Source organism: Chiloscyllium plagiosum, unplaced genomic scaffold (assembly GCF_037043375.1).
Source record: "Chiloscyllium plagiosum isolate Xiang-an unplaced genomic scaffold, Cpla_swu_hap1 HiC_scaffold_22, whole genome shotgun sequence".
NCBI lineage: Eukaryota > Metazoa > Chordata > Chondrichthyes > Orectolobiformes > Hemiscylliidae > Chiloscyllium > Chiloscyllium plagiosum.
The window spans coordinates 31,127,752-31,142,304 of NW_028270160.1; the positions used below are offsets into that span (position 1 = coordinate 31,127,752).

Sequence of the window (14,553 nt, forward strand, 5' to 3'; positions counted from 1 at the left end):
CTGTTATTACCGGCTGTAAAAATCTTACATTGACTTACATTTATCCTGGTGATCTCCCTGCAGGAGTTTTCTGTCCAGAGATTCGTCATTCATAGCAGAAATTCAGCTCTGTGACCCTTCTGGCTGTTAGCTGGTCCAAAATGTATATTGAGAACTGTTGGAGAAGTGATTTTTTGATCTTCACCACTGCCACACTTTTATTGGTAGTTTATTTCATTGCTGCTCCCCTCTTTCATCATATGGTTTTAGGGCCACACATGAGAGTTTGGGTTCAAGACAGACAGACTGGTCAAGGAGAAGGTATGGTCAAGAACTGTCTTCAAGCCTAGGTATTTCTGCAGAACGATATTTATTTCATGTTCACACATTAAACAAGTATACATGGTAATCTGAAGGGTACCAGATTCACACCTTATTGTTGCTTTACATATGTTTCTGTTTTCATTCTAACAACTTTCTCCACACTGCTATTTATGCCCTGTGAGAAGCAACACGGCACCATCATTACAAGGTTGCTCCAGAATGCTAAAGCTGTTATAAAACATTCTGGATTAGTGGTGCTGGAAGATCACAGCAGTTCAGGCAGCATCCGAGGAGCAGTAAAATCGACGTTTCGGGCAAATTCCAGAGTCATGCAAAATAATTGGGCAAAAAGCAAACCTTTAACAATGATAAGGACTGTATCTTTTTATTTTTTGTTTTGAAAACTATGAACTTGAATGAGAAAGAGCTGTTTTGAAAACCAGTGTCTGAAAGAGTGGCTACAATTTGAAAAGCAGGTAGCCTAAACCCATGGCAAGCATTATAAACAACGGCTTGAACAAGCACTAATTGAAGCTTAAGTTCGAGATGACAAAGCAACTTTTGGATTGTTGTCTATATCCGATATAGAATCAGAGAATCACTAATTTACACTGATCATAAATCTCTAGCCTTCATTGAAAAGTTCAAGAATTGGAATGGAAGACTATTCAGATGGAGCCTTTTGTTGCAACCATTTCATGTTAAAAAAAATTAATGGAAAGGACAATGTAATTGTGGAAACATTGTCCCATTTGTAAAATTTTGGAATAAATTAAAGGCTTAAGAAATGCTAAGACTATGTAAGGATGTATAAGGAGAAGGAGGAGGAGAATGAATGGTTGTAAGCCTTACTTTATTTTGTATCACAGGTTTTGCAATAAAATACACTTTTGAAATGAGGTTTCACTTTCTTAAGGATGGAGACATATAAAATCTGATTTTTTTCATTTAGTGTTTCTAAAACTGTCGACTAAAATGAGAAAGATTTGTTTTGAAAATTAATGTTTGAAAGAGTGGTCAACTTTTGAAAATCAGGTTACCTGACTCCCATGACAAGCATCGTGAACAACTGTTTGAACAAGCACTAAATTAAGTTGGAGTTGCAGCTGATTTGGAGCCAAGGTCGATTTGGGGGGAGGGGGGGATGGGGGGCACGGGGATGCATAGGTGCAGCTTTTACTGGTACCAAAAGTTGTTGCTCCATTTAGTACTGACCAGTTACCAATGATAGAGACCTTTTTTGCCTGCCAGCAACTATGTGATTGATGCTCAGGTAACGGTACAGCTTGGAGCTGGAAAAAGAGAGAGGGATGTGTTTCGTACTGCTCCTATGGGGTCTAAAGTTAACTTTTCTTTGAAATGTAACTATTATATCCATAGGCAACATCAATAACTATTTGCTTTTATATAACATTTCAAAACATTCCCATGTCCCTCACAGAGACATAAGACAATAATGGATCCAACCAAAATATTTGGACAGATTACCAAATGTTTGGCGAAAGAAATCTGTTTTAAGGAATGTGTTAAAGGAGAAAGAGATGGTGGAATTTAATAAGGAATACCAAACTGTGGACCAGATTGGATGAAGGAAAGGCTGACTTTGTTGGAGCACAAACTGACTTGCTAGATGAGAAGAATAACCACAATGCAGTGGAGTCAGACATAAGCCAAACAAGGTCAGTACATAGATATCCTTCCCTAAAGAACATTAGTGAAACAGATTGTTTTCAATGATAATTGATGGTAGTTTCATGGTCATCATTCTGAAACTGGCTTTCAATTACAGATTTATTAATTTAATGTCACCAGCTGGTATGATAGAACATGTCCCCACAGCATTAGTCTAATGACACCACCACTACACCACTGACTCCCCAAAGTGATGATGTACCTGATCCACTCTTAACACTGCAATCATTCTTAGCCTACAGGTGCTAAGTCCCATTGCTAACTCCTTGGGTGACCTAAAGTATAGTAGATCTGCAGCCAGACTTACAGAAAAGTGTCATGGGAGAGTCAATTATGTCACTCCTACTATATTTCAAAACCAATAGTCCATTGCTTATCTAGTCACAGACACCCATTCAGAAAACCCCCTGGAAATCCTGGGCAGTACAATAGAAATGGAGTGCTCAAATAATGCTCTCTTGATTACATTTCCTCTTTAATACACTTGGGATTTGAATTTGTGTTACATTGAAGAAAATCAGGCCTATTCAGTTCTAAAATGCAAGTACCAAAATGAAACAATTTGATTTTAAATATATTAATAGAAAGAATTATGGTCACATTTTACATTTTGAAAGGATAAGATTCATTACCTCTTTTAAGAAACATTATATTCAATGCACTTCTCATGCTTAATAAGGATCAATGGTATGTTTTCTCCAGAGTAAACAGAGAGGAATAAACAGAGCAGAAATTATCTCTTGTGGCACTATAACTAACCTCTGTGCTAATTAAAGCTTCTTAAATTTAAGTACCTGACATGCAGCCAGAGCATCAACATGCATCTCTTTTGCATGACCTTCCCTGTGCTAACAATGAAAACTTGTCATTTAGTTATTAATTTTGCACACTCTTGAATTGGAACACAGTGCACTCTTCCATATCTAAACGTTTTGCATTTTTTCAGCCAGCTAGTCTGTCAATATGAATTTTACATTTTTTTCCCATGCACACTGACCTATACTAATGAGATTTGCGTTTTGATTACTTGAAGAGCACAAATTAACTGATCGATGAAAAATGGTTGTGTATTATTGTAATAATGTGGCACAGCTGCCATAGCCTGTTTAACACTGAAATCAATTTCATATGCTCAGGATGATTCTGTCGATGTTGTTAGCTGGGATCTTTGCATCTGCATCCTCTCCACAGACCCTGAACGCGATGTGGGTGTTATATGGAATAACCACTGTGCTTGAGACAGGCCTCCATAACCAGCCACGACCTCCTCGCTTGTACATCTTGACAGTCACCTTTAGAAGAGAGCACAAAACTCATGGTTATTTAGTTTAAGCAACAGCTTGGGGGCAGGGGGCAGATAGGGATTGACCATGGACATCATTAGACTTTTCTCTACCCTCCCCTTTCACCTGAAAGGGCAATGGGCCAAAGCAGAGGTCGGCAAGCTGTGAAAGTGATGCTTATTATGCATGTGAAAACTTAGCAAATATCAATGTCCCTGGGTCAAAGAGCTTACAGGCCAAGTTTGAAAGGGAAACTTTATCTTTGTGTGGCTGCATTTTTTGCAGCTGTAGGTACAGTCAGCAACATATAGTGGAGAAATAGACATTTCTATGGCATGGCACTGTCGGCAGCTGGGCCCTTTGTGTGATGAGTTATGTTATTGACAAACCAGCAGAAAATTAAATGTTCCCCAAAGAACTTCCAGATGTGTTTTTTACTAATGACTTCATTACAAGGAACATTAAAAGACAGAGTAAATGGAACACTAAAATTCAAATTACAGCAAAACCTCATCTCATAGCTTTGAGGGTTCTTTTAAGGGACTGCAATTATAATAAATTTTAATCATTTATTTGTGATATGATGATGAGGAAATGAATAGTACAGTAGACTGGCTGCTCAAAATGTTATCGAAACTATTCAAACTGTCATCAGGGAACAAACCAGACTTACATTTTTTTCAAAGACTTAATATATCACAGATCACAACCCAAAGCAATAGAATAGTGTTTCTGTTTGTTATTTTATAAATTACAAAATTTGCAGCATTGATCATTTTTAGTTGCTCAAAATAATTTTCTCAGAAAAAAAATTAAAATAAATTAATGTCATACAAGTCAACATTTAAAGATATGAAAGCAGATTTGGTGGTAAGGCAGACTGTTTATAACAATACACTCTACCACAGAATTGCAGCATAGGGATTTACACCTATTCCTCCAAATGGTAACTTCCTAATTTTGGATTGTACTGTTATAATAACATAGATTTTGTGGAGGCTGCTTGTTCTTTGCAGATAGGAGAAAATAACAAGGCATGTTATCCACAGTCACTCTTGCACAACTCCTAGTGTGTGGTTTCAGAACAAAACTTGGATAAATCTTAAAACAACCTACTGCCTATTGTACTTTATGAAAATATCAATAAATATATAGAACAGTGAACAATAATCAACTTAATTACATAGTCTTACAATGCTTCAACCAAGGCTGGAACGAAGGTTCCAATACAATATGAAAGGCTGTCTGTTCATTGTCCTTGTAATTTTCTAATTTATGTAGAAATGAAGTAAAGAGAAGAAAGGCATTTGGGGTTTACTTGGAGAAGGTAAATGTTTTGTAAAGGCTAGTGTCCTCTTTAGCATTCATTTCAACTTGGTGCTGTATAACTGGCAGCTACTCAATTACTATCAACATCCTGAAGGTTACCACTGATCAGAAACTTAACTGTAACAGTCATATAAGGCTAGGTTTTTTATTCCATTTTCAGTCTATATTATTTTAAAGAAGTTTCATAGTGAATGTCTAGTCTTGGCTCACAGAGACGTTTCTCATGTTATCTTCCACTCCTCACCTCCTCTTTGGTATCCAATCTTGTAGAAGGAAAGGTGAAATTCCTGCTACTATCGGCATCTTCTGATGTACAAGCTCCTGGCATTATACTTAAAGCCTAGCTCACATCTCTCCAAGTGCTACAAGCCAGAAATTACGTCATATATTATCCTCTTAGGAAACCAAAATGTCCAGCTCAGAACCTGGAGGTCCTGGTGGATGGGGTGGTTGAGAGGAGGACCATCATCTACCCAGCCTCACGCCAATTGCTCCTAATCATTATGGAAGCTGTATCAATGTTAATAGGTCGTCAGCAGCACTATGGCTGTGAACCAGTATAATTCATCAAGTGCACTTGGTACACATTCTTTCAACACTCAAGAACATGTACCCTGAGGCATCTCAGCAGGTATACCTGCTGGAGGCTGGAATCCACAGACTTGTCTTGAGGTTTGGGGTAACACTAACCTTGCAGAGTTTGTCAGGTCATTGAATTTCTTCTAAAACTGGATCTAACTTCTTTCAGCTATGCTTTTGTTGCCGTCTGTGGTTGCAAATTAGTTGCCAAACTATATACCAATCGAGGGTATGGGGTAAAGGGTTAATTATACCTTTACTCTAAGAATAACACTGAATCTGTATGAAAGGAGCTTCATCATAATGACATCAGATCCCATGACTACCTTTCACTGCTTAAGATGAAAACAGGGGCTTCAATAGCTGTTTGATTGGACGCCATTAAATTGTTGAGGGGATTTATTGTACAGTCTTCATCTTCCAATTGCTTGACCAAGGAGGAAACAGTCTCACAGTCAAAAACCAGCTCCAGGTAATATTAAGACACAATTTGTTTTGTTCATTTATGGAATGTGAGTATTGCTGACTCAGCCACATTCACTGCCCATCCCTTTCTACCTGAGGAAGATAATAGTGAGTTCTCTTCTTAAAACACTGTAGAGACACCATATGCTGTTAGATAGGGTTTTTCACCCAGGGACATTAATGGAACAGCCATGTACTCCAAATCAGGATGGTACGTGGACTTTGTAGGTGTTGTAGTTCTCATCTATCTGCTACTATTGTCCTGCTTGTAGTAGTGGTCATAGATTTATGCTCCGGGCGGCACGGTGGCACAGTGGTTAGCACTGCTGCCTCACAGCGCCAGAGACCCGGGTTCAATTCCCGCCTCAGGCAACCGTCTGTGTGGAGTTTGCACATTCTCCCCGCGTCTGCGTGGGTTTCCTCCGGGTGCTCCGGTTTCCTCCCACAGTCCAAAAATATGCAGGTTAGGTGAATTGGCTATGCTAAATTGCCCGTTGTGTTAGATGAAGGGGTATATGTAGGGGAATGGGTCTGGGTGGATTGCTCTTCGGTGGGTCGGTGTGGACGTGTTGGGCCGAAAGGTCTGTTTCCACACTGTAAGTAATCTAATCTAAAAAAATTTAGAAGATGCTCATAGAGGAGCCTTGGTGAATTACTGCACAAATTCAACCGGAAGAGGAAACTAAAGACAAAGGCACAGGCTCATGATCTACGCACATGGATAACGCACCTACATGTGGTTCAAAGACCTGCAGTATGAGGGAATGATGTTAGCGAGACTTCAACAGCCAAGATCATACCCTGTCCAAACAACCGCTAACACTGCTTGAAGGAACAGGTGTGCTTTGATTATGCTGAAAAAGCGAATAACTGGTTGGCATGTATTCTCTGATCCTCACAAAGACTCTGTAACAACACATGCACTAATGACTGAGAAAAGAGTTGGGAGAAAAATGGAAGCAGAAACCCTGATAATGGCACTGAAGCAGATATCTTGCATTCTTCATGACATGACGATATAAAATAAGTTGGCACTCTAGTGAATTATGAAGAAAGCCTTCATTGTCAAAGGTAGCTGCCTTTCAGTTCAGTTCCCATTTGGTACCAATTTCTTTGGTATTACTCAAAGATGAATGAGCAGTTCCTCATCAATATTTCTCTCTGAGTGGATACCAGTAAGAAACAGACGAAACAGCAAAACATGTTATTGCTGTTTGTGTTATAGCAACATTGCATAATGGCTGTTGTGTTTGAAACACTTATGCACAGCAGAAGTTATTTGCTTTGCAAAGTACCCTCAGAGAGCTCAATAAGCTCAAATAATAAGGCATTTTATAAATGCAAAACTTTGAAAAGTCCCTCAGCATTTACAAAGTACTCCTATTCTCCACAAGACCATTCCCACTGGTCTGCATTTTTAAAACAAGAAGCAAACAAAAGGAGAACAGATAAAGAAGTTTAGGAAATTGCATCCCTGACAAGCAAGCACAGAATTAATCATTGTCCTAGAGCATACTGCATTAACCCTCAAGCATAGATTGGATGACAAAATTAAGGTCACTTTTTAAACATTCATTTTTGCTGTAAGACTTTACACTTCAACTATTATATGTGTTTCTGTTACCAAGTCGCATTGTCGTTCACATTTGGTGTACTGCTGGGGCCTACCTGATAGAAGATTTATCCAAGTATCAAACAAGCCTTGATTTTTATGCTGTTCTGACTCCACTAACTGTGTACATCTTCAGGAACTAAAACTTGTTCTCGGTAGGTGCAGAAAAGTCACACCATGATCTCAGTCTGACAACTTATTAATAAGAGATTTCTGTTAACATTTCTGTTAAGGCCATAATCAGATGTAATGGATTAAATAGATGAAGGCATTGTGTGCTAATGTTACCTAGGTAACAACTTTCCATCCAACTAATTGGCATTCATTACTTATTCAGCATATATACATATAACCGAAAACCAATGTTTCTCTTCTAAGATGTTTCTTTTTCCATTTTAATGTAAACTATAATATAATCTGGTTTTAGATTTTCAACATTTCCCTTTGACTCTTCACATATCATCTTAGAAGGCTGTTGTTTGAAGAAGTAAAGCAGAGCCTTCTGCAGATTCGGCAAATAGTAGACTTGTACTTTTTTCAGTCTACTCTATTGTATTTGCTGCTCACTGTGGTGGTCTCATTTGCATCGGCAAAACCAAAGACTGGGCAATTCCTTTTTAGAAAACCTCTTCTCTTTGAATTGGAATGACCCTGACCTTGCCATTTCAATAAAGCCCCTTGCTTCTGTGCTCACATTTCCATCCTTGGTCTGCTACAGCGTTCCAACAAAGCTCAATGCAATGAACAACACCTCATTTTCCACTTAGGCACTTTACAGCCTCAGTATTGAGTTCCACAACTTCAAAGTATGACTTCAGTCCTCCATTTTTCTTACACCTCCCCCCCCACCCCCGGCCATGTTTGTGTCTTGTTGGCTATGCTCTCAGCTGAGCAGACCTATGTTTATTTTCACAGTGAATATTTACATCTATTTTACATAACTATCTCTCCTTTACCACCATTACCACTGCATTTGTCTTTTGCTCTGACGACACTCACCAGCTGTTCCAGTTGCCTCTCCTTCCGTCACTAGCAAAATAAACCAACAAATTTTCAGCTCCTTTCACTTCCAAAGACATTAACTTTGGTTCTCCATTCACAGATGCTGCCACATCTGCTGAGTTTCTTCAGCACTCCCTATTTTACTGTAGGCTAACAATGGAGGTTGATAGCTACACAGCCAGGTGGCAGCAGGGCAAAGCTGCCTCATGAGATTACGCCCCACATGAATGCAATCTGGGAGACTTTCCAAATCAGCCTTTGGTACATTGATTCTCTCACTTTTTTCACTCAACAGATTTGGGCTTGGAGTCACCTGCAACAAGAGCTCAATCCCTCTTATTTCCCTGGCGATAGTCATCATCCAAACAGCACACTCTTGCAAAACCTACTTAGCTACCTTTGTAACAATCTTGGTGTGAGTGAAAGAGTGTGGTGCTGGGAATGCATAACCAGTCAGGCAGCATTCGAGTAGTGTGGAGTTGATGTTTCAAGCATAAGCTCTTCATCAGGAATGATGGACTGGCCCAAGGAAGCTGAGGGATAAATGGGAGGGACGTGGGGCTGCAGTGAAGATAACTGGGAATGCGATAGGTAGATGAAGGTGGGGGTGAAGGTGATTGGTCGGAGAGGAGGATGGAGCAGATAGGTGGGAAGGAAGATGGACAGGTAGGGCAGTTCAAGAGGGCAGTGCCGAGTTGGATGGTTGGATCTGGAATAAGGTGGGGGAAGGGGAAATGGGGAAACTGATGAAATCTACATCGATTCTGTGTGGTTGGAGGGTCCCAAGGTGGAATATGAGGCGTTCTTCCTCCAGACGTTGGGTGGCGAGAGTTTGGCAGTGGAGGAGGCCCAGGATTTGCATGTCCTTGACAGAGTGGGAGGGGGAGTTCAAGTGTTCGGCCACAGGGAGATGGGGCTGTTTAGTGCATGTATCCCAGAGATGTTCTGTGAAACATTCCATAACTTGGCATCCTGTCTCCCTAATGTAGAGCAGACCACATCGAGAGCAATGGATACAGTCAATTATGTGTGTGGAAGTACAGGTAAATCTCTGTTGGATGTGGAAGGATCCTTTGAGGCCTTGGACAGAGGGGTGGGGGGAGATGTGGGCGCAGGTTTTGCACTTGTTGCGGTTACAGGGGAAACTGCCGCCTCTGCCGCATCTGCTCCCAGGAGGACCAATTCCATCATAGAACATCCCAGATGGCCTCCTTCTTCATAGACCACAATTTCCCCTTCCATGTGGTCGATGATGCCCTCTAGCACATCTCGTCCACTTCCCAGACCTCCACCCTTGAACCCCACCCCTCCAATCGCAACAAGGACAAAACCCCCCTGGTCCTCACCTTCCACCCCACCAATCTCCAGATACATTGCATTGTCCTCTGCCACCTATAAGCAGACCCCACCATCAGTGATATATTTTCCTCCCCACCCCTATTTGCGTTCTGGAGAGAGCATTCCCTCTGTGATTCCCTTTTTAGGTCCACGCCCTTCACCAACCCACCCTCGACTCCTGCCACCTTCCCCTGCCACCGCAAGAAGTGCAAAACCTGCACCCACATCTCCCCCCACACTTCTGTCCAAGGCCGCAAAAGATCCTTTCATATCCAACAGAGATTAACACACATCATCCTGACTGTGTCCATTCTGGATGTGGTCTCCGCTGCAGTATGCCAACTTGCGGAATGTTTCAGAGAACATCTCTGGGACACATGCACTAAACAACCCCACTGCCCTGTGACTGAACACTTTAACTCCCCCTCCCATTCTGCCAAGGACATGCAAGTCCTGGGCCTCCTCCACTGCCAAACTCTAGCCACCCGATGCCTGGAGGAAGAATGCCTCATCTTCCGCCTTGGGACTCTCTAACCACATAGGATCAATGTGGATTTCATCACTTTTCCCATTTCCCCTGCCCCACTTTATCCCACCTCCAAAATTCCAACTCGGCACCGCCCTCTTGAACTGTCCTACCTGACCATCTTCCTTGCCATGTATCTGCTCCACCCTCCTGTCCGACCTATCACCTTCACCCAACCTTCATCAATCTATTGCATTCCCAGCTACCTTCCCCCCAGCCCCATGCCCCTCCCATTTATCTCTCAGCCCCCTTGGACCAACCTCGTTTATGATTAAGAATTTATGATTGAAACGTCGACTCTCCTGCTCCTCGAATGCTGCCTGACTGGCTGTGCTTTTCCCGCACTACACTCTTTGACTGTGATCTCCAGCACCTGCAGTCCTCACTTTCTCTTGGTTGATAACAATCTTGGTGACACTGATTCATCAGAGACTCCCATAGTTGACTCTTCTACTAAATCTCATCATACTTTTTGATCAGCTCTAGCAAAATTGAAGTTTAGCATTAGAATTGTACAACTCATAATCCCGGCCCTAAACCTGTCTTTGGCTTTCTGTTTCTTTAAATTGTATTAGGCACACAGTTTCTTGTAAATATGCCTTCTCTGTTCTTTCCCTGCTGCAGCTTCTTTGCCTCTGGCCATTTGGTGTTTACATTTTAATGTCCTTCCTGTTGTTACTATGATTTGGAGATGCCGGTGTTGGACTGGGGTATACAAAGTTAAAAATTACACAACACAGGTTTAATTGGAAGCACACTAGCTTTCGGAGCATTGCTCCTTCATCAGGTGGTAGTGGAGGGCTCAATCCTAACACACAGAATTTATAGCAAAAATTTACAGCGTGATGTAACTGAAATTATACATTGAAAAATTGATCGTCTGTTAAGGCTTTCATCTGTTAGAATACTATGACAGTTTCACTTCTTTCATGTGTAAATTACAAAACCTTTTTTTAAAAAAGTTGCATTCTCAGGTTAGCTGTTAACAATGGTGATAGCTAGACAATATGTTGAAGGTGTTGGCCCCTTGTGTTCTCTGTCTATGCCATGATGTTTAGATTGATTCTAATTTAAAAAGTGAGATAACAGAGTTGTACATGAATTCATGAAGTTTTTGAGCAATGTAACCCTGCAAGTACAAATTCACCTCACAAAATATATGTATGCATGTGGGGCTTTGTCTGTCTGCGTGTGTGTGTCTGTCTGGGTTGGGAGTTGTGTGTGTGAGAAAGTGTATGTGTGTGTGTAGTGAGTGCAGAGTGTCTTAAGTCTGTGAGGGGGTGCATGTGTGAGTGTGTGTGTCTGTAAGGGTGTGTGTGGGTATCTGTGTGCGTGTCTGTGTATATGTATGTCGGTGTGTATGTGTGTATAGGAGTGCCTGTGTGTGTGTAAAAGTGTGTGTGTGTAGGAGTATCTGTGTGTGTGTATAGTGCAATGCTGGTCACCTGTAATGTGACATGAACCCATTGTCCCGGTTGAGGCCCTCCCTATGGGTAATGAACTTAGCTATCAGCCTCTGCTCGGCCACTTTTCGCTGTTGCCTGTCCTGAAGTCCACCTTGGAAGATGGTCACCCGAAGGTCCGAGGTCGAATGTCCTGGACCACTGAAGTGTTCCCCAACTGGGAGGGGACACTCCTGTCTGTTGATTGTTGTGCGGTGCCCATTCATCCATTGTCATAGCCTTTGCTCAGTTTCCCCAATGTACCATGCCTCCGGACATCCTTGCCTGCAACGTATAAGGTAGACAACGTTGGCTGAGTCACATGAGTACCTGCCATGTACAAGGTGGGAGGTGTCCCCACGTGTAATGGTGGTATCTATGTCCACACTCTGACACGTCTTGCAGCGCCTACCGTGACAGGGTTGTATGGAGTTGTCCTGAGAGCTTGCTACGAACAACAATCTGTTTGAGGTTTGGCGGTTGTTTAAAGGCAAGTAGTGGAGGTGTGGGGAAGGTCTTGGTGAGGTGCTCATCCTCATTGATAATGTGTTGCAGGTCACGAAGAACATGGTGTCGTTTTTCAGCTCCTGGGAAATACTGAACAAAGAAGGGTACCCTGTCGGTTGCAGCACGTGTCTGTCTCCTGAGGAGGTCATTACGGTTCCTTGCTGTGGCATGTTCGAACTAGCGGTCGATGAGTTGGGCATCGTACCCCGTTCTTGTGAGGGCATCCCTGAGTACTTCCAGGTGTCTGTCACGTTCCTCCTCATCTGAGCAGATCCGGTGTACGCGTAGGGCTTGTCCATAGGGGATGGCTGCTTTAATGTTTTGGGTGGAAGCTGGAGAAGTGTAGCATTGTGAGGTTGTCTGTGGGTTTGCGGTGGAGTGTGGTGCTGAGGTGTTTTTAACTTTGTACACCCCAGAGTAACACTGCCATCTCCAAATCATGACTACTATCGACACCACTAACTACCGGCTTAAAGTGGAGAGGATCTCCAAAAAGATTGCACATATCGACACAGACATGAAGTTTCTACAGGAATGCAGGCAAGCAGGAAAGATCCCAAAAGGATTATGGATCACGAACCCACTTAAGTCGACCTACAACACAGACTACGCAGAGAAACTTTGCCACCGCACCCCTCGTAAGCTCCTCAATCATCTCATACACAAACTCTACAGCAGGCAACACAACCTTGAAATTCGGATGGAGTCCACACTCTCAGCCTGCACTCAGGATACAGCAGTACAATTATGCTACACTGCCAAACAGACAAGGCGATAAAACTACACCACGTACATGCACGCCAAGAACAAAAAACTGGAGAAACTTGGCATTCTCACCAGTAATAGCAAAGCCCACCCTGGAACCACAGTAGACAACATTATCACTGCGGGGAAGTCTTATCGGACCACACCCTTCGACTGGAAGAGTTTGAAGTTCTGAGTAGGGGTCTCAACTTCTGCCCCACCACCAAAATGGACCCGTTGGTTCTGGCAGCAGACACGGAGGAGTTCATCAGATGAATGAGACACCGGGAATTCTTTCAAGGTGCCAGCAGTGATCCCAATGAGCCCACTGATGAACTGGAACAGTCATCACAGGGATCTGTAGAGGAGCAAAGAAGGTGTCAACTTGGACCCCACCGGAGGGCCATTGCCCTGGGCTTGACACGTATGTTCAACCCGTCAGGAAATATATAAATGCCAGATTCATCAGCCGTACCCACAAGGTAGAGGAAAACATCACCCGTTCACAACGCAATGCCATCCAGGCTCTCAAAACCAATCACAACCTTGTCATCAGGGTAACAAGGGAGAGAATAGGGCCCCTCAAAGATCAGCAAGGTGGCCTTTTTGTGGAGCCACAGAAAATGGGGGAGATACTAAATGAATATTTTGCATCTGTATTTACTGTGGAAAAGGATATGGAAGATATAGACTGTAGGGAAATAGATGTTGACATCTTTCAAAATGTCCAGATTACAGAGGAGGAAGTGCTAGATGTCTTGGAACGGTTAAAGGTGGATAAATCCCCAGGACCTGATAGGGTGTATCCGAGAACTCTGTGGGAAGCTAGAGAAGTGATTTCTGGGCCTCTTGCTGAGATATTTGAATCACCGATAGTCACAGGTGAAGTGCCGGAAGACTGGAGGTTGGCAAACGTGGTGCCACTGTTTAAGAAGGGCGGTAAAGACAAGTCAGGGAACTATAAACCGGTGAGCCTGACCTCGGTGGTGGGCAAGTTGTTGGAGGGAATCCTGAGGGACAGGACATACATGTATTTGGAAAGGCAAGGACTGATTATGGATAGTCAACATGGCTTTGTGCGTGGGAAATCATGTCTCACACACTTGATTGAGTTTTTTGAAGAAGTAACAAAGAAGATTGATGAGGGCAGAGCAGTAGATGTGATGATCTATATGGACTTCAGTAAGGCGTTCGACAAGTTTCCCCATGGGAGACTGATTAGCAAGGTTAGATCTCATGGAATACAGGGAGAACTAGCCATTTGGATACAGAACTGGCTCAAAGGTAGAAGACAGAGGGTGGTAGTGGAGGGTTGTTTTTCTGACTGGAGGCCTGTGACCAATGGAGTGCCACAAGGATCAGTTCTGGGCCCTCTACTATTTGTCATTTATATAAATGATTTGGATGTGAGCATAAGAGGTGCAGTTAGTAAGTTTGCAGATGACACCATTGGAGGTGTAGTGGACAGCGAAGATTACAACAGGATTTGAACCAGATGTGCTAATGGGCTGAGAAGTGGCAGATGGAGTTTAATTCAGATAAATGCGAGGTGCTGCATTTTGGGAAAGCAAATCTTAGCAGGACTTATACACTTAATGGTAAGATCCTAGGGAGTGTTGCTGAACAAAGAGACCTTGGAGTGCAGGTTCATAGCTCCTTGAAAGTGGAGTCGCAGGTAGATAGGATAGTGAAGAAGGCATTTGGTATGTTTTCCTTTATTGGTCAGAGTAT

The 14,553-nt window shown here is 42.5% G+C and overlaps 1 protein-coding gene across 1 annotated transcript in view; it reads right to left on the minus strand.

Annotated features, from left to right (window-relative positions):
• Window positions 1-336: 336 nt before the first annotated feature.
• Window positions 337-14,553, minus strand: part of LOC122561162 (uncharacterized) — a 249,582-nt gene continuing 235,365 nt past the window's right edge. Inside the window, exon 7 of the mRNA XM_043712662.2 lies at window positions 337-3,287. Within this exon, the coding sequence (XP_043568597.2) occupies window positions 3,120-3,287 (168 nt within the window). The 3' untranslated portion in view covers window positions 337-3,119. The remainder of the gene's footprint in view (window positions 3,288-14,553) is intronic.